Here is a 19,800-nt window from a genome sequence, read left to right on the forward strand (position 1 = left end):
TGATGAATCTCAATGCAGACTTCTCATGTTTGTATAAATGTGAGCCCTTTTATTTTGCATTTGGCTGTCAGAAGCATATTGACTACTCTGAGACATTTATTAAGTACTGCCTCGTTCCCAGTAGAACACTGGCTGGGAAAGTGGGCTTAAGGAGTCAAAGAATCACAGGATCATAGTGTGGCTAAGGTTGCAAGGGACCTCTGTAGGTGATCTGGTCCAACTGTTTGAGCAGGGACACTCAGAGCAGGCTGCCCAGACCCAAGTCCGGGTGGCTTTTGAAGATTTCCATGGAGGTGACTCCACAGCTTCTCTCCCTAGCAACCTGTGCTGGTGCTCTGTCACCTGCATGCTAAAGAATCTTGTCAGGACTTCTGGCATTTTATTTCAAGCCTTCTTTTCTGTGCAGTATCTTTGTGCAATTTTTCAAGAACTGAAAGAATGACATGTGCAGGCTGACCCCGATGAGCATCTGAGATCTGAATCTGTTCATGTCTTCCAAATGCAGACATCTTTCCTCTCTCTCTTTGTCAGCAATTATATGAGCTCATTGCTGATCAAATCCAGCAACTAAAGTACCAGTAGGATTCTGAGCTAATTTGGTGTCCCTTCAAATTCTTTGATATAGCTACGCAACAGTTCAATGTTTTAGTGAGTAGAATTTAAAAAGAAAAAGAAAAAACCAAAAAAAACAACCTGTTCTCCTGGGTGTATTGGGCTTGCTGATGTTTTCTTGGCTTTTAGAACAGAAAATCTAACTAAAATAATAACTACATGAACTACCTCATTTTTTCCTGTTTATTATTGTTACTCAAGCACATGGTATGCCTTAAGGTAAACTAGCCAAGAAAGCAGTGTAGACAAACTGCAAGCAAGCAAACACTATAGAGAAGCCAGCACAGAGCATCATGATCCGACTCCAGCTGCTGGGTTAATTATTGTTATTTAGTCACATGCCAGAAAGCATGTGATTAATTGCAGCAAGAAAATGCACTGCCCTTCATTGACTTTAAAAGAATTCTGCCTGCCAAGAAGAAAGATGAAATCTATGAAGTTAATAAGCTGAAACATTAAAAAGGAAGAGAGAGATAAAAGTTGATAGTGGTTCTGCAGCAGGTGAGGCTTCCCAATTGCATCCAGCTCTGCCAAGGTCCCATCAAAGAGCAGGAAAACCCTGGTGCCCAAGCACAGGGAATATTGCTTTTGTTCTGGCTCAAGTCCTTTAACAGTGCCTTGACAGAGCTTTGTGAAAGTGTGAGAGCACAGAGAATTATTTCTAAAGTACAGGGTTTGTCTGTGGTGTGTAGATGTGTGCCTGGCTAGCATGCTGTGACACGAACTTCTTCCTGATGGGATCCTTGCCTTCAGGTGTGGCAATGCACACAGCTTCCTGCCTGCTCCCTGCTCTCATCAGCAGGAGCCCCAGGTCTGACCTGCCTTGGGGCAGGTAGCAAGCATGGTGCTGAAATGGCAGATGACTCAGATCATGGTTTGGGTAAGACGCTGCTCGGCTTGGCAGATGCTCTGCTGTTTAGAGGTAGAGTTTCAACTATGCTTTGTGTGGCATACAGCTGCCAAAGTCAATATTGCATGTGCGCATCTGTCTCTTCTGTCCTGTTGCACCTCTGCAGGCACATCAGTGTGCCTAGGCAAGTATCTGGTGAGCTCTTCTGTAGCAAGGACACGGAATTTCTGGTTTTACACTGTGCAATGCAGCCAAAGATGTTTGTTCCTGTAATATTATTCTGTGACTTTCATACAGAAGGGATCACTCAGACAAGATAATTGAAAAACAAGTATACAGTAGAAATGCTGCTTACAAAGCTGGGAAACCAGAAACAGCGGTTTTCTTGTTCAGCATCCAGCATTCCCTATTTCCAGCATCGCAGTAGAGAGCACTTCCTAGAGTGTGGGATTTTCTCCTTCACCAGTGATGGTGAAAGGCTGCAGTGTGTAGGCACGTCTCTTGTGCCAGGCTGTTTTAACACAGTTGGGATATGTTAGCATGTGCCCAAGAGGGTGTGTCCTCTCTCTTCTGATGCTCTCCTCCTCTTCTAGTGCTCCCTGAGAAAGCTGCTTATTTTTCTCCACTTATACCACTTTCATCCTGTTGTAGAGAAGTGGCCTTCTGCAGAGTTGGTGCCCAGTTTACATCAGTGCATGTGAGATGACAATTAGAGCAGGTATCTCTCTCTCAGACAAGAGATAGAATATTTCTATATAGAAGGAATAACCTTGCTGCAGAACTTCTGCTGCCAAAAATATTATTTCAGCTGAGAAGGCCTCATTTACACTGTATGGACAGGAAGAATCTAATTTACAAGTAAAAGTCAAATCATTATCTAGCCATTTCTCTGTGCGGTACACATATCTCTCAGTTCAGCAGTAGTTCTGAAAGCCAGATAAAACATTGTATGGTGCTGCAGTAGAATGAGAAAGGAAAAAAATGTAGAATCAGTTCACAAACCTGCAGATCTTCAGCTTATAAAAACATGATGGAATGGTCTTTTATTTTTTTTGTCTTCTTGGAAGAAAACACTTTCTTCTCTACCTGAAACTCTTGAAAGACTAAAGGGCACAGAAAATACATGGTCTCTCTGATACAATCCTTGTTTCCTCTTTTGAATTGTTTTGTGTGATAGATGCTGGGGCCAAGTTCATTGTGGTTTAGAAGTGTTACGCAGAGGGTGGATCTGGCTACCACCGTGGGAAGTGGAATGCTGTAGAAGTGATTTCTCATGATTTGTTTCTGAAAATGGCATGAAACCAACAATGTCTTTCGTGATTTCAGCAGATGATGATAAAGGTTTGAAGCTGAAAGGGTTATAAAGGCCACAAAGGGGAGTCAACTTCCCTCCCCTGTGGTGAGTGAGCCTATTTACTGTCTGTTCCAAAATACTGAAAGATTAAATCTGGGAGAAATCAATATATGACTTCTACAGAGCATGTGAACTGAAGCAGCTATGAGCATCTCTTCTGCCTTGCATGCTCTTAAGCATGATACAAAAGACCTATGTAATTTGTTATAAAGACTGTGAGATCCAAACACCACGTTTTATTAATTGGCAAATATGCAAAAGAACAGGATAAAGTGACATGTTTATTTTTAATGTGCTGTGGGAAAAGATTACTTCTAATTGCACAATGCGAAATATTCTTGAGCAATATCTGGGAGTACAATCTAGAGTATCGATTAAAAATGAATCACTCGGGATTTATTTGGCTGTGGTTGTAAAGGAAAAATTAGGCATGATACTAGGGCAGGTGTGTGTCACTTGTCAAGCAAGGAGAAGTCTTTGAGAATGTGCGCCACTGCTGACTATCAGACCATGCTGTGCCCAGGATGAATTGTGTAGGTAGGCTGCTCCAGGCAGCGCATCACTTCTGAGGTATGGGCTCTACTGTTGCATGAGTGGGAGACAACAGTGTGAACATAGAATAATGAGAGGAAATATTTCTTTAAAAAAAAAAATAATATATATATATATATATATATGCTGTTATGGCACTTCTGGAATTACCTTGTCATTGTCAGTGATTAGGGTGCTTCTCTAGGTAGTGGGAGACCTGCTTTCAGTGGCTCTGGCTGAAATCACTTTAACACCTATCATAAAGGAAGTGAGGACAAGGTAAGGAGACATTTTCCACTATCCAAATGAAACTAAAATATTAGTTTAGGAAGAAAAGGCTCACTCTCACTGCCCTTCTGAAACATGTGCAGTCACTGAAGAGAACCATTTACGGTACCTATGTTAAGTAGTTGATAAGCATCATCCTCTCCCTGTTGATTGTATAAGAAGGCAAGGTTTGACATCTTGGGAAGCAGGCTGTCTGAATTGCCATTCATTCCACTTCAGATGCTGCAGACAGCTAGTCTGGAAACAGCTCTGTAACTTCAAAAGGGGAGGCCCTACATGGCTTCCTTGAACGCTCAGCTCCCTTCCTACAGGTCTTCCTTCATTCCTCTGTCCATTTTGTCTTCTTCTTTCTCTCATATCTCATGTGGTGAGCTGGTGTCAGTGTAATTAGCTAGGAAAAATTTTAGTTAAAGAGATGAGCAAAGCTTCTTCTGGCAGAATGCTTTGAGTTGGGGATACTTCTTTCCTGTTCTCCAGGAATTTTGCTGTCAGCTAATTTAGCAGCAGTTTCTATGCTTTGCTGTATCATAGACAGCCTCACGTTGCTGATCTGGATTATAAGTTTGAACTTATAAAATACCAGCTGAGGTTACGGAGGCACTGTGTGAAGAGTTCACATCCATTTTTTTTTTGCTCAAAACTAGATTGCTGTACTCTGCATTAGCACTCAGTGTTCACCTCTAGCCTCAGAATGCTAGGCTAGTACATAGTGCTGTGACTGCACACCACTGTGACACAAGCATGCTTGAGAGGAGAGGAAGGAATTTCCTGCCCTGTCTCAGACTGTAGATCACCAGTCTTTTCCACTCCTGGCAACAATGAGAAATCCAGCGTGACCTTGAGAATTCAGATAAATGCAATGAATGAGGATCGAATTACCCCAATCAAAGGTGAGGTCACTGTTTCAGCAAGTCTCTCTTCATGGCTGATTCTCACCCACCTATCATCACTCTCCTTTGAGAGATGCTTCTGAGCCATATCACGTTTTGAAATCTGATGATCAGCCTCCAGAATGCTGCAAGAAGGTTTTTTTTTGTGTGTGCTGCTGAAGTTCAGTCCGACTCACTAAGTGACTCAGCTTAGGAAGAATAGTTGGCAGTGCATCTGTAGTTTGTACTGGTTGCTGCCATCCTTAGCAGGAGGCCTACCGAAGGCTGAGTTGTTCTTTCTTTGTCTTGTTGTGTTTTAACCCGGCAGTCAGCTCAGCACCACAGTGCTGTTTGCTATCTCCTCCCACAGTGGAGTGGGGGGGAGAGAAGTAGAAAAATGGTGAAACTCATAAACTCATAAAGACAGTTTAATAGGACATAGAAGCAAAAGAAAAGAATAACAGTGATAATAATGACAGAAGAATATGCAAGACAAGTTATGCGCAAAACGATTGATCACCATGCTTTCATCTGCCCACTCAGTTCCTCAGCAGTGGCAGCTCCCTTAGCCACCTCCCCCAGTTTTATTGTTCCACATGACCTTGTATGATACGGGACATCCCTTTGGCCAGTTTGGGTCAGCTGTCCTGGCTCTGTCCCTCCTTCTCCATGTGCATTCCCAGCCTCATGCTGGCAGCACAGCACCGGAAGCTGGAATGTCCTTACAGCTTAGTGTAAGCTCAGTTCAACAACTTAAGTACGGTTGGGCTAGCAACTTTATTTCTAACCAAAATCCAAAACATAGCGGTGAACCAGCTACTAGAAAGAACCAGAAAGAAAGTTAACTCTATCCCAGGCAAAAACCAGCTTAGCCTTCATGACCCACAAGGAAAAAAAAATCTATTTCCTCTGTTCATAAAACCAAAAAAACTGCAAGGAATGTTGAACTTTCATCTTTAACAGAGAGGAAGAACTTCAAAATTTGGATTATTTGCCTTGGAAGCACATGGACTTAAGGTGACACTGTAAACCTCTATGAGAAAATATGGCGTTTGCTTTATCTGCATCATATGATGTAATGCATTATTTGATCTCTAGTGGGGAAACAGCAGTAAAAAAACCTGCTTCCAGGGGAAATATTCATTGCTTCATGCTTTAAAAGCGAAGATACTGCCTTATTGATGTCAAAGTCTGCAGAGAAAGAGAATTTCAGCTCTAATGGACCTGAAAGCACTCTGGCTTTGTAAGGCATACTCTTTGGTCAGACAGGATGACACGCTGTTCTCAAGGTAAAACTTGTATGATACAATATTTGCTACTTGGGGTTTTAACAGCTCCAACAGCGTTCTTGGAGGGTAACAAGATTTTCTGGAAGTGAGCCACTCTAGAACACTATTGCCAGCATGTCTGCCTACTCTGGGTAGCATCAGAAGCTGTGCTAAAAAATTAAACAAACATAGTTCTTGTCATCTAAACAGATGGGAAAGGACATGTCGACTCCCGTGTCTTTAACGAAGGAGGTAGGCTGTGTCTCATTGTTACCACTGTGCAGTGAGGAATTGCAAAACACCCACATAGATTTTCAGACCTGCTAGCTGCACTTAACCTTTAATCCTGCAAGTACTCAGCCATGAGCGTATAATTTCAAACATCTGAGTAGTCCGACTGACTCCGGTGGGAATGTGCACTGAATGAAGTTAAACATTTGCATAAACGTTTGCAGGTTCAGGATCTTTCACTACAAACACAATTCTTTCACTACAAACACAAACTCAGTACAGGCTGAGTATTCAGCTCAAGCTCTCTATGTATTAATAAACCTTTATCCCCGCAGATGTATTTTACATTTCGTGTTAATATGTGGTTTCTCTGTTATAACACGTCTTACATCAGGCTAATGAGTAACTATTTTCTTGAGAGGGAGGGAATAATATACCTTCTGACGTAACTGCGTGACTTTGAAAAAAATATAATCTGAAGTGGATCTGCTATGCACATTAGCTTCTGTATATCAAAAAGATTCAGGCAGCTTGGTCAGAATTTGGGCCTTTAAAAGTGTTTAAAACCTATTTGCTGGGTTTTAGATCTGATCTGATAATCTTCACTCCCATCTTTCCAGGGGCAAGATTGTGTGTGTGAGTAAGGGATCGACTTGCTTATTTCTAGAGGGGAGGACTGCTTTCCATTCTCACTGATGGAGGATTCCTTTACCTCCAGTTAGGTCATTTCACTACAGAAAAGGATGAGCAATGTTTGTGGTCCTTAGTTACAAGCAGGTGAATGCTAACACCCTGAACTAGCCTCTGATCCCACTTGCGTCTGTTTCTATACCTGCTCTCAAATGTATGTGGTGAAATAACCCCTGGTTTACACCCTAGCTAAGCAGAGCAGGATTTGGCCCATGGAATCTAGGTGCCACATTACAGATCAAAGAAAAAGTTTTGATGAATCCTTCTGCAAATTTCACCCCTATTTGTACTTTCACATGAATGATCTCCCTTTTGTTTAAAGCACTGTGGTTGATACAGAAGCATTTGAATTCAGTGAATCATCCTAGCAGTGCTGCTCTTAAAATATGCTAATATTTTCTTTTGAAATGTGCTAGAAAAAATCAGTTTTAAATGTCTTACATTTTTTTTCTCTTATTCCTGGCTTTAATTGAAGGTTGCTTTTTTTTCTTTTTTCTTTTTTTGGTGTGTGTGTGTGTGTCTGATTTGACTTGCTGACTAAACACGTTAGGACTTTTGAGGCAAAGAGGTATGTGCATGCAAACGTGTCGTAATACAACAGGCAGCTTTTCCTAGAGTTAAGGCTATATCATATTTTCCATCCTAAACCTCTGTGTTTCCTGTGGTCACTGAAATAAAAGTGCTTCAGAAGGAAATCTTCCGGCTTTGGGCTTTTTCCAAATGTGAATAATTTGGAAGGATTTGAACAGAACTGGTTCAGCCAGTTTCAGAATATCAGGAGAGTGTGTGTGTGGGGGGGGGGGGGGGGGGGAGAAGAAAAACTGTTTTGTGAGCTAAATAGATCCTTACACCATTTCTTGAGCATTTCTGCAACTTTATCAGCAGAAGGCTGAGAAGTGAACTCTGACATGGAAGTAGCCTTCCTTTAAGTAGATGTGCCTTTGCTTGTTCAAGAGGAAATTAGTTTTGATTTGCCTGAGTTATAAGGCTTTGAAAACTGTGATTGAGCATGTGCACTGGATTATTTCAGTAAGCCTGTGGAGTGTGCAGCTACAGAAGGATTTTCTGTACATGCATGGCTGGCTAATTTTGCTGGAAAGGGAAAAAATCTATCTAAGCACATTACTAAAATCAGTGAAAATACCTGAGGCTTCAGGAGGACCTTTGAAGGCTGTCTCAACATCTTTTAGACTACGAAAAGGGCAAGAAAAGATTCCGTAGGCTTTGCAAGGCATTTGAAGAGTAAGTGGCCTGCAGAATGTGTAAGGTTAAATGGGATTATGGCTCCAGAATCGAGTACTTGACACATCCGTGTGTGAAGTTCTCCGTGCAGAGCCATAGAAGGAACAATGTTCTCTCCCCCAGCACATCTGCCTGGTGAAGGAGTCTGCACAGCAGCAGGGAAGCTGCTTCGTCATCTCACCTCCAGCTGACGACAGAACTGGTGTTTATCAGCATGTTAACAACCCTGGACTGCTGAGACTGCTCCAAATTACATTGGAAACATTGGTAATGAAAATTTAGCCTTTGGAGTGGTGTGTCCGTGTGTGTGTGCCTTTTTAGATGCAGGCTTTTACAGTACGGTGCTCACCTGCATCTAACACGCTTTGGATAAATAAAAAAAATCCTATCCAGAACATGTGTGTGTCTCCTGGCAGCCTGTACTCTCCAGTGTACCTCACTTCAAGGGATGCCAGCTGTTTGATTCCAAAATTTGCGTTCTGCACAAATTGATGCCTTTCTCTAACTCCCTCCAAACACAAGAATCATAGAACGGCCAGGCTTGAAAAGGATTTCAAAGATCATCTAATTTCAATCCCCCTGCCTGCAGGGTAGCCAACAAGTAGACCAGGCTGCCCAGAGCCGCATCGAGAATCACAATGTTGAGTTTATTTGAAGGAGACATTTGTTCAGAAGAAAGAAGTGATGTTATTTTATGCTTCCTATGGGAATTACGCAGCTGTGATTTCTTCCTTTGACTTTTCATCCATCCCTCCCCTCCAGCGGGACTGTGGCAGGCAGGAGAGCACACCAGGCAACTTCTGCCTGGGCAGTTCCAGGACAGACATGGCTCTCTGGAGAGTCAAGTGAGCATCCGTGACATTTCTTCGGGCTGCTCTGTGTTTTCCCGCTAACACAGCAGACTTAGCACCGAGCCCCTGCTGCATTCTGGCACGACTCGCAGTCCAGAGGGTCTTTGCGGCCGTCCGTGCTAAGGCACCGGCAGAAGTCTGATATTGGCACGAACAGACGGAGCAGAGAAAAGCGGTGTCGGGCCCAAATGGGCGGTGATAAAGCCACCCGTTGAGAAAACACAATGAGGCAACAGAGAAAACCTTTAAACTTAGAATTGCAGCCCTGAGCCGCCCCTCTCCGAGGCTTAGCGAGGACCACCGGCCCCACCGCCCGCCTCAGGGGCCTCAAGAGCACGAGGAGCGGAGCAGCGAGCATCCCGCCGCCGCCGCAGCCCGAGTCTGTCTGCCGGCCGCCAGGCGCGGCGCGCGTCTCTGAACGCGCGGGGGGGCGGCGGCGGCCCGGCGTGCTGCAACCATGGCGACGCTGACGGCCCCGCCCTTCCCCGCCCCCCGCGGGGCCGGGCGGCGCGGGATTGGTCGGGGGGCGGGCACTCGCCCTCTGCCCCCTGACCCTGCGCGGCGGCGGCGGCGGCGGCGGGCGCGGCGGCTGCTGCTGCTGGCCGTTTCCTGGTGGCCTGGCGGCGGCGCGGGGGACGATGCGGCGCAGGTCCCGGCTGCTCCTCTGCTTCGCCTTCCTCTGGGTGCTGGGCATCGCTTACTACATGTACTCGGGCGGCAGCGCCGCGCTGGCCGGCGGCGGCGGCGGCGGCAGGAAGGTGAGCGCGAGGCGCCGTGCCCGGCTGCGAGCCCCTGGCGGGCTGCGGGGAGCCCTCGGCGTGTACGGGGGGGCGCCCTCCCGCGCCGCTCCTCCCCACCCTTTCCTCTTTATTTTTATGTTTCTCCTCCCGCCCCCAGCGCGTTCCGCGGGGCGGGCGGCTGCTCGGTGGACTTCAGACCGGCTCCCGCCCAACCGCGCCGAGCCACGTCGCGGGCCGGGAGCAGCGGGGCGGCGTGGGGTGTCGTTCCCACCCCGGGCATCTTCTCTTTGCGTGGGGTTCTCCTCCTGCCCGCCGGAGAGCCGGGCTGATCGTGGGCCGGGACTGCGTCGGGCTTTCCCCGCTCGTCGTGTTTTATTTTATTTGTTTTAATGGTCCTTTCCCCCTGGCATTGTTCTGGGAGAGCGTTTGGAGGTGCTTTGGTGGTCCGTCGTTGAGAGAAAGAGGGGGAAGTTGAACGCTCCGCCGTTCCCATCTGCGTGGGTCAGAGCGGTGCTATGGCAGGGCGAGGTGCGAGGCAGAGCCTTCACCCCAAAACTCTGCTTGGAATAATGAGTTTTGAATGCGTGGATTTGCATGTGCCTCCCCAGAGTCAAGAGCTTCCGCAAACCCTCCTGCTGCGGTGGCCAAGCCTCTGGAAAGTGAGCTTTATTGTAAAAGATTCCCCAGGCGAACCCAGAGATGGGCAGAGGGTGAGGAGCAGAGCGCTCCGCGGCTGAGCCGTGCTGTTTGCTAAAAATGGCACTGCTGGCAGGTGAGCCGACTGGTGCTCCTCCAGCACAGCCACGGGGATCTCTGTACGATTACTTTGATGCAGTGCTCCTCATCGGTGTGTGTGTTCCAGGCGAAGATCTGACTGGTTCCTGTGCAAGCCATGGGAGCGGAGCTTGCATGCTGACTTACGGTGTTACTGAGGGGAGCGGGGCTCTGGGGAGAGAACTGCTCTCAGGCTGCCTCAGTGCTCTGTTGTGTCCTCTTCTTTGCACCTCGTGTCTGCAGGACAGTGGCTGTTGACACAGTATGTTACAGTGTTAAGCATGTATCCTACATACAGGCTCTCAGAGCAGATACAGTAGCGGAAATAGATGAAGCATAAGATAAAAAGTAAGGCAGTACCCTAAAGCTTCTCTTGAGGAACTACCAGAGTGTGTTTAGAAACTAAAAGCAATCTTATGCTGCTGCTGATGCATAATGGGATAAAGCAAAGCTATCAAAGGCGCATATATCTGCAGATAGGGAAATAGATTTTTAACTCCCAGTATGTTTCATTTTGAGTTCCCACTCAGATTTGTAGCTGAGCTCAATTCATTTTTACTGCTGGGGAAACGGCAGCATGGGGATGGTGATTTGCACAAGGTCACCTAGAAGACCAGGTGAGAATAAAACAGAACAGAAACCAGTTTTTCTGAGAGCAACTCTAGTGCTTAATCTACTAGAACCTGCTGCTATTCCTTATTGGTAGTAGTATGACTTTCTATTATGGGTTGAAGAGATCTACAATCCCCGATGCTTGCTTCAGCCTTATAACTTGTCATTATTCTGCTAGCAGTTTAATATACCTTACCAATATGGGTAATTGGAGAGTTTTAGCAGAGATGAGTTTAAAGCAAATAAGATATTCTGTAAGCATGAGCCGAAGCTCAGTGTTGGGTTTAAAAATGTGAAAGCTTAAACTAAGGTTGTGGTAAGGAACAAAATAGGTACTATGACCATGAGAAACAAGTGGGGAAATTAACAATTATGTGTGGATTGGTGATTGAGGATTCTATTTTCTGTCAGCGAAGCGTAAAATTTAATCCTGGGCCTCAGTGTAGGTTAGCAAATGTAAGTATGGGAAGATGTGTGTAATGTAATAGCTTTTGAATCTCAATAAAAGCCTTATTAACTTAGTGTCAGACCCTGGTACAAAGCAACAGCACAAACTGCCTTAAACTTATGAACAGAAACCCTGCTGTAGTAAATTTCTTTGTTTGTATGACTTCACATAGTTTTCATTGCTTTTCCACTATTTCAATGCAATGAAAACAGGGTTGCTTACAGAGGAACATCGCTTCTTATAAATTGAAGTGTATGCCATGTTGAGGCTCTAAAATTACAGAAGCCAGAAGGAGATCATTCTTCATTTATGTGAATAAGTAATTTGCATGTTAATTACAGATCTAGTTAGACAAACAGAATGGTTTTTCCATAAGAATGTTTTTTTTCCATATTCAGACCTGATGTATTATCTGGACACCCCGGACTTGTTTGGTACGACACCCTGTGCTGTGAAGACACAGTCAATTCCCATTTCCTTTAGAAGAGGTGAAAGTATTTGCCCTTTTCTGGCACTGCACCTGAGAAAGCGAGAAGAATGCTTTATTTTTTTTTTTTTTTTTAGTAGAGGTGTGTCAGAGTTGATGTAAGCTTCTACATATTTTGGTTCTTCATTTCTAACATTTCAAGCCATTTGGATGCTCCAGTGTGCAGTATCCTTGTCCAAGCATTCGGCCTCTGGTAGCAGTGGTGGGAGCCACAGCCCTGTATGCACTTCTCTGGCTAGGTAGGCAGCAGGAGCTGAGCGTGCACAAGTGGAGCTAAAGCACACAAAGTAGAAGCTGTCTCATTAATAAATATGTGGATAATAATAACACGCAGGAGAAATATTTCATGTTTTGGAAATAGGCACAAAGCAGTAGTAGGATGAAATTACTTCTTCCACTTCTGGAATCTAAGGTATGATAGCATTTTTTTCTTTTTTTCTTAAAAGGAAGAGAAGGGGCAAAGTTGAAGCCTTTCATTCAAATGTGCTTAGAGGTGGCAGAATCACTTCTCCTTCATATTCTTTTTAATCTCCAATGAGAGTGACTTTAAGCATGAGAACCAGGGGTTCAGCTTGCTCCTTGTCCAGCCAGGTCACTGAATTGTAGATTGGAAAGAGCAAGTCTGTCTCACTTGTTTAATGGTTAGTGAAATAGTTCCACAGACAGAGTCTGTGACACAGAAGAAAGCAAGTCGCAAGCCCAGTAGTTGTGAGACTGAAAAATGTGGATTGCTCTTGTGCTCACTTACTGTGCTTTATATTAAACAGCCTTTGGAGTGGAGACTGGAACTTTCCTTCTTGTGGGCAAATTTCTTAACCCACTGCAAATGTAATTTGTACTCTGTGTCCCAGAACAAAGTAGAGCAGCTTCTTCAATGTGGTTAGAAATGATGCATCCCCTCCCAAGCTGGAATCATCCTGGTGATATCCCCCAGTGATACCGCCCCAGTCTTCAAAGAGTGGTGTGAATCAAAACTGGTGTATTTGGAAATCATTTAACTTGTTTCGGATTTTGTTTTGAGTCCCTTAACAACTAAGTTCTTCCACAAATGAGTGACGACTGGGTATGAAACAACAAAACAGCTTGTCCTTCCAAGCATTACAGCAGAAGGCCTGCTGAATGGAGCCCTTCAGGCAGGACGAAGGAAAGCACCAAGCACCTCACTGCTGCCAAGAGTGAAATCCTCATAGGCGTACCCTGGAGGAGACCTGTAGGCACTGAGTGTTGTAAGCGGAGGCATCAAGAGGAGATGCCTGCTAAGCAAAGCAGCAGCTGAGCCAATGTTTGGAGTCTCCTGGATTTAGGTACCAAAATACTGACAAGCTTTGGCTTTTGTTGCTATGTGAAGATGGTGTTCTGTTTTTTTTTTTTTTTTTTTTTAAATGTAGACCTCTTCCCCCTCCCTCACTGCTGTGCCTCCTCTCTTCCTTTCCATGCACTTTAGAGAAAGAGAGTAAAACAGTTACTAGGCAATCAGAGCTGGATAATTTTTGCCATGTTTAAAATTAGAAACCTCTTTTTTCTTATATTTCATCTTTCTAATCCAAACAAAAAATTAAAAAAAAAAAAAAAGGGGGGGGAAACAGCTCTGAAACACTTTGGACTAAAGGCCCATTAAGCTTCTGGCTTGCCAGATTTTCTGGGTGCAATAGAATGAGTTGCAGAATTTGGATTGATTTTAGCTGAGCCACAGGGAGGCAGACTGCTCCTGCAGAACTGGTTACAACCCAGTGCATTGTGCTGCTCTGGGGTTTTTCCTTCGGTTCCCTGGGCTTGTGTGTTTTTGGGGCAGGGAGGGAGCAATAGTGCTTTTTCTTTTTTTTTTTTTCTTTTCAGTAGGCTTTTGCTAGCGGCTGTACCATGAAGTTAGCTAAGATGAAAGAAATTCAAAGGTAAACTATGATATCTGGAGTATGTGATTGACTAAAAGTAAGTCAATCGTTTGGGGAAAGCAGGGGGAGAAGAAGGCAGCTGCTTTCTTTGGGATTTTACAAAGGTCCAATTTTACAACAGCTCCTTCCAGCGTAAGGGCTGCTTTCTCTTCCTTTCTTCTCCATTTGGAACAGATGAACTATTTCGGTTAGTGTTAAGTGAGGCTCTTAGGTGTACCATTATGTGTGCATAATGACAGGAGGAGGAGAGTAAGGGAGCTGTGTGTTCGACAGACTTAGTGCACTTGAGTTTCTTTTTGAAGGTTAAAGTAGGAGGAAAAAGGAAGTGTGTTTTAACCGTAGGTGCATTAGCCAGGTTTTGTCAGAGAATGAAACAGTGGAGTGCACTGTTTTTCTCACGACAGGAGAACTCCTTTTTGGAAGAGGATTGAAAGTAACATCAATTCTGTTGTCTCCTTTTGTCTAAGGAAGACATTGCCAGTTTTAATGACTAAGTATTGAAAGTTTAGTTTATTGCTTCCTTAAGGGTAACTGTAGTGCCTTGTAATGATGCCACATTGAATGTGATTTCCAATATCTCGATCTTAAGACAAATGAAGACACGTTGTCATGTGGCATTTGCTTCTAGGAGGAGCAAGAAGACAGAAAAGGATGTTCTAGCTGTTTAACAGGTAGCTATTTCCTGTCCCAAAGGTGTTTTTCTGCTATACATAATTCTATAACAACTGTGAAAGAAATGAAATACCTTGGCACTTTGATAAGATTGTCCTTCTCTTGCTGGAATGTAAAGTCTCTGAAGTTTGTCATGTGCATGCTTTCTTAATTTAAAATGTCACTTGGTGAAATTACTGCCTTATCTTTGTGGATTGTTTCTTTCATGAATTTAAGTTCAGCTGTGAGGAAAAGACAGCCACCTGCAAACTCTGTGCAGCTTCTTTAGGTCTGTGGTTGCATGAGGCTCTTCCTCTCATTGTCTGTGCAATTTGAAATGCTTCCAAATAGAGTTTTTTTTGTTGTTATCACAGGGTAGTGAGAAGTAAATTCTTAGACGTAAGAGTGCTGTGTCATCCCCCACAACCTACCCATCAGTGTAGGAACTGATGACCCTGGCTTTGGTTTGGATGCTATTGTTCTTGAACAGTTGATATCTATTTTTGTTGCATAAACAGAAGGGACTGAGGAAACAAGAATGACTTTGGGGTTACATGAAACAGAGTAGTTAAGCTGCTTTTCCACTTTTCCTGGTGTTGTGATAGTTAGCTGTGCTTCTCTTTTGCTTTGCTTTAGTTTGTTGTTTACTGTAATCTCTATGTACGAAAGTTTGTAAATTCTAATAATGATGTCCTTTGAGAGATGTAGGTTAGAAAATTAACTAGAATGTGAACAAAGTGTGCCACGTATCCTACCTATTTTTGTCTACCTGTCAGTCATGCAGTTTGAAATGTGTTGTAAACAAATGTCAGTCATTCTTTCAGGGTATTCCAGCTGCTTCCAAAAATACAACTTAAAATGCAATATAGAATGTAATAGTTTTCTAATATAGTAAAATTACTTCATATTAAGTAAAAGAATGTTCAATATCCGTCTCAGTTGTGACTAACAAAATGAAATAGACATGACTTGGTTTTGAGACCAATCTAGAAAAATAGAAGATTGATACATGCTGGAGAACTTCAATCTCTATCTTCAACATTATAAGATAATTCCATGGGTTTTTTTTCTTCCTGAGAAATGTTGATTTTGTTTTTCTCTCGTCCCCTCTCTTGCTTTCCAGTATGATGTGATATCTAAGAGCTTGTGCGTAACTGATGCTGTTTTATCAGTTGATGAGAGGTCAGATAAGAGATTGGATATTAACTGCTAGAAAGCCTGCTCACAATGCTGCTCTGTTGCAGAGAAGAGATGCCTTTGTATCTGTACTAGCTGTCATGACAGGGTAACCCTTGCATGTCTGGAAACTGTTTCAAAAATAAAACCTATGCATGGCCTAGAAAATGTAGTTTGACTTGATTTTTTTGCAACTACATATATTTTCATGAAGAATTCTATACATGATACCTTGGGATAAAATACATCTATTTGGAAACAAAAAAGTTAGGATGCAACTGATCCTGTCAACTCAGGTGATGAATTTAAGCTGCTCAGGTAGCCGGTGCAAATGATAAATATACACTTGTGTTTTGAAGTTGGTTTGGTCCATTTAAATCTTTTCTTACATAACCTTCTCAGGTGGCTGCTCAGTTGTAATGGCACCCATCAGCGTTTAGCCAGGCTATGTACAAATGTTCCTTCAATGGACTGGACATTGATAGCTTGTTACTAAATGTGATTTTTTTAGCAGGAGCTATTGGAGGAGCAATGCATTGCCAGTATGTTGGCAGTGCCATGTGTTGGCAATAGACTTCAATTCTAAAAATGAATCTGCAGGAAGTAGTGAGGCACTCTCATATTTTTTTCTTCAGTAATAGGGAGTTGAATGTCACTGCCTGCATATATTGGGGTGGGGGGAAACAGAATATCAGAGTGGGTGTTGCATAAGGTTGTTCTGTTGTCATCATGAAATTCAAACCGGTGGCATCTTCGGCTATATGAATTTTAAAATCTGAGTGCATTCTGTTATGCTGTTTGTTTTGAAGTGAGTGTGTGCTCATCTGTTTTTTCCCTTTCTGTGAGCTTCTAAAGAATTAAGGGATGAATTGAGGAGGGAAGATAAATTACTGTGTGTGAGTGGTGCACACCGAGTGCACGCTTACCTGTCATTCATAAGAGTTCACTTGCCAAACAATCTTACCATGAATGAAGCAGGAGTACTTAATGAGTCCTGAGGCAGTTATTAATGATCAAGAGAGCAAAAAATTCAGCATCTGTTTTCTTTCTTAAAGCTGTAACATATACTTCCCCTGTTGGAATATAGTGCATTTTCTTTGTGGCTTTATGGTAGGTTTTGTAGGAGGGGCTTCTCAGCGTATTAACTTGTTACAAAACGACTTGTTCACATGATAGCAATTTGCAGCGGCTGTGTTTGAAGCCTGTCAGCGCTTTATTTTTCCAGTTGCTTTTCCATGTGTTTAAACTCTTTATTTTCACCACTTTTGTATTTTTAAACATTGGGTTTGTTAATTGCCTAGGGTGCGTTTATTGTCATTTAAACGAGTTAAAATGCTAACTTGAATCCCTGAACCACCTGGCAGAGAACACCATCTATCTGAAGGGACCATCTATATAAAGAGACCATCCCTGCCCATAATAATTCTGAGCTCTGCTTATGAAACTCAAATGGAAAAAGGAATGAGATAATAAAAGAAAATATATCCACAAAAATTACTATGTGGTATTCATCAAAAGCAATCATTTGGATTTGTATACTGTGGTCTCTTATGGAAGAAAGAGTCAATTGAAAAGTTTACAGATTCAACCTCTTAATAACTTTTTGAAGTTGTAAAGTTACCATACAATGTGGGTGCTCTCTTTAAGGAAAACAGCACGCAGGGATTCTGCTGAGTTTGGGCATAAGCAAACTGCAGTAGATTGTCCATACTGAGTAAAGGAGCTGTTTGAAACAAAAAGAATTTAGTTAGGGAAAGATTTGACAAAAAGTTGGCACTGAACTAACGCTATTGTGAACAAATCCTCTAAGACCATGACTTGATGAGAAGAAAATGTTTCCTTGTTGTATGAAGTTTCAAATGTTTAACTACCCTGAAAACAATCTGCACAGCTGAAATTTCTTTTGGTTACTAAAATAATTTGCTTTAGCTGCCCTGTTGGTTTAAGGATGATCAGTGTGTGGGTATGGGTATGTTATAGTGAGATGAAATAATAGTTTTTATATAGCTTAACTCCTTTTTTCCTTTTTCGCTTTTCTTTTTTCCTTTTTCGCTTTTCTTTTTTCCTTTTTCGCTTTTCTTTTTTCCTTTTTCGCTTTTCTTTTTTCCTTTTTCGCTTTTCTTTTTTCCTTTTTCGCTTTTCTTAAATGGAAAACTGTTTGCTCAAATACATTCAGGTTCTCTTAAGATCTCAGTAAAGAAAATTTCCATATTTCATTTGGTAGCTAGCTGCTACCAGCTAATGGTGGATTGGCTTGTGTCATTACTGGTCTCTGTTCAAACACTGGGGAATGTCCCTCTAACAAAACCACTACTGTGGTAGGCAGACCTATCAAAAATGTGGGAGCGATTGGATTACGGTATTTTCTGCTGGAGTGTTCCATGAAATGAGGAGTGCATATGTTGTCCAGACAGTGTATTAACTCCTTGTTATGGTGCTCTCCTGTTACAGTGGAGTGCTTCAGACCATAGCAGACCATCCATTAACAGTAAGTCTGCTTGTTTTCTCCTGCATTACCTACTTGTGGAAAACATGTATTCTTTACTCCTCTGACCTGTGCTCGCACAACACGGCATACGTTTGGGTTCTTGCCCTGTTGCTTTGCCAGTAAAATGCCATTGACACGAAAATGAGCCATGCCATTTAGTCTTTATGGATAACTGGTGTTCTAGTGTGTGGAATAGTTATTATCCAGATACATGGTTAGGTGATGCTTTTTCAAGTTTTAATTTAAAAATGTTGTTTTTTTGTTCACCTGATGGCAGCTTCCAGGTTTCATTCAGAGTCTTTTGTAGGTGATGATAAGGAACAGTAATTGTAGCAAGTGCAGTGAGAAAGCTGGAGCTTGGTTCTCTTCCTACACTTTGAAGAGCTGTTTTTAATACCTTTTAAATGGATAGACGTCTGTGAAAGACACCTCTGCCCAATTTGCTAAGCTGTGTCAGGTCAGTTAATGAGCACATCATATGTTGCAGGTCTTGCTAGTTAAAGTAGAAAGGTATTTGCAGTCAGAGAGAAGCGTTTCAACTGAGAGCAGCTGGCAGCAGCCTAGCAAACAGTAGCACTTGTTTGTCTCTTTAGGTTTTGTACTGAAGCTGATGTGTGAAAAGTAAGGGGAAAGGGAGCTGAGTGGAAGTGTTGGTGCCTCCACTGTGACTGTGAGTTAGAAACACATCAGGACAAATAAGCCTCTACTGATCGAGGGAGGAAAAAAAATTTCAAGGACTCATCTGCAGTGACTGTCAGGGCTGTGAGAGATGTCGCAGTGATGCATTTCCCTTGGTTAAGGTGCAGTTGTTCAGTTATTCCCAATACTTACTGAGCATTCTCTACTATATAAAAAAAAAGCAAGAGATTGATCTTAATGCTCATGTTAGCTTAGGCATGAAGTACCTGACTTGAAATACAGTGAAAGTTGTTTGCTTAAAAATCCATTTTGGTTACCTACTGTGATAACTAATGTAAATTATAGTGGTGTTCCAGGAAAACACTACTTGCATCCTAGGAACAATAGCTAGAAAGGCAAGGTAACCCCATTCTGTGCTCGCTTAGCTCTCTCTCCTATGTGCTTGCCATCTCAAGAGCAAGAGGCTTAGGCAAATCCTAAGTTTTTACATACATGGGGTGTGAGATTTCTTTTTTTAATATTTCTCTAATGGTTGTAAATGTTTCATATGGGGCCATGATTGTGTCTTTATTTAAGTGTTAAAATAGTTGGGTTTTTTTTGTTTGTTTTTGTTTTTTTAAATTAAGCATGCAGCAAATATTCAAGAAGCAGATTTGCTAAGTTGTCTGTGTATAAGTAGTGATTTCTTGAACAACTCAGCTGTTGCAAACAGTCTCTGACAATATTGGAAAGATCGGTGAAATTCAGGAGTATTTTGACTGTTGTTTGCCTTATAGCACTGTCTGGAGTCCCAGTTCTGTTGTGCAAATGATTGAGTGGTCTTGACAGGTTCTTTGTACTTTGTGAGTTTAGGAAAGGGCTTTTTCCTAATGGTATTTAGACATGGGAGTGAAGCCGTAGTCTTATAGCCAAAATTCTCTTGTGGTCATCTTTTAAGGTTTGTCTTCTGTTCCAAACAACCCTTTTTGTCTATGCATTTCTCAACAAGATGTAGTAGAGAGTTGGCTTGTATGTGTTAAAACTAAGGAATGGAACAGACTCCAACAAATGATAATGTCTCAATTTGTACTCAAATGAAAAAGAATAACTCAAGCCTTGCAAGCTCTG

General features: G+C 42.7%; 1 protein-coding gene across 1 annotated transcript in view; it reads left to right on the forward strand.

Moving 5' to 3' along the window:
* Positions 1–9,304: 9,304 nt before the first annotated feature.
* The window catches only part of GALNT2 (polypeptide N-acetylgalactosaminyltransferase 2), a 93,103-nt gene continuing 82,607 nt past the window's right edge, over positions 9,305–19,800 (forward strand). The window contains exon 1 of the mRNA XM_085219765.1: positions 9,305–9,544. Within this exon, the coding sequence (XP_085075891.1) occupies positions 9,425–9,544 (120 nt within the window). The 5' untranslated portion in view covers positions 9,305–9,424. The remainder of the gene's footprint in view (positions 9,545–19,800) is intronic.

This window comes from Meleagris gallopavo, chromosome 2 (assembly GCF_905368555.1).
Source record: "Meleagris gallopavo chromosome 2, MGAL_WU_HG_1.1, whole genome shotgun sequence".
Lineage (NCBI taxonomy): Eukaryota > Metazoa > Chordata > Aves > Galliformes > Phasianidae > Meleagris > Meleagris gallopavo.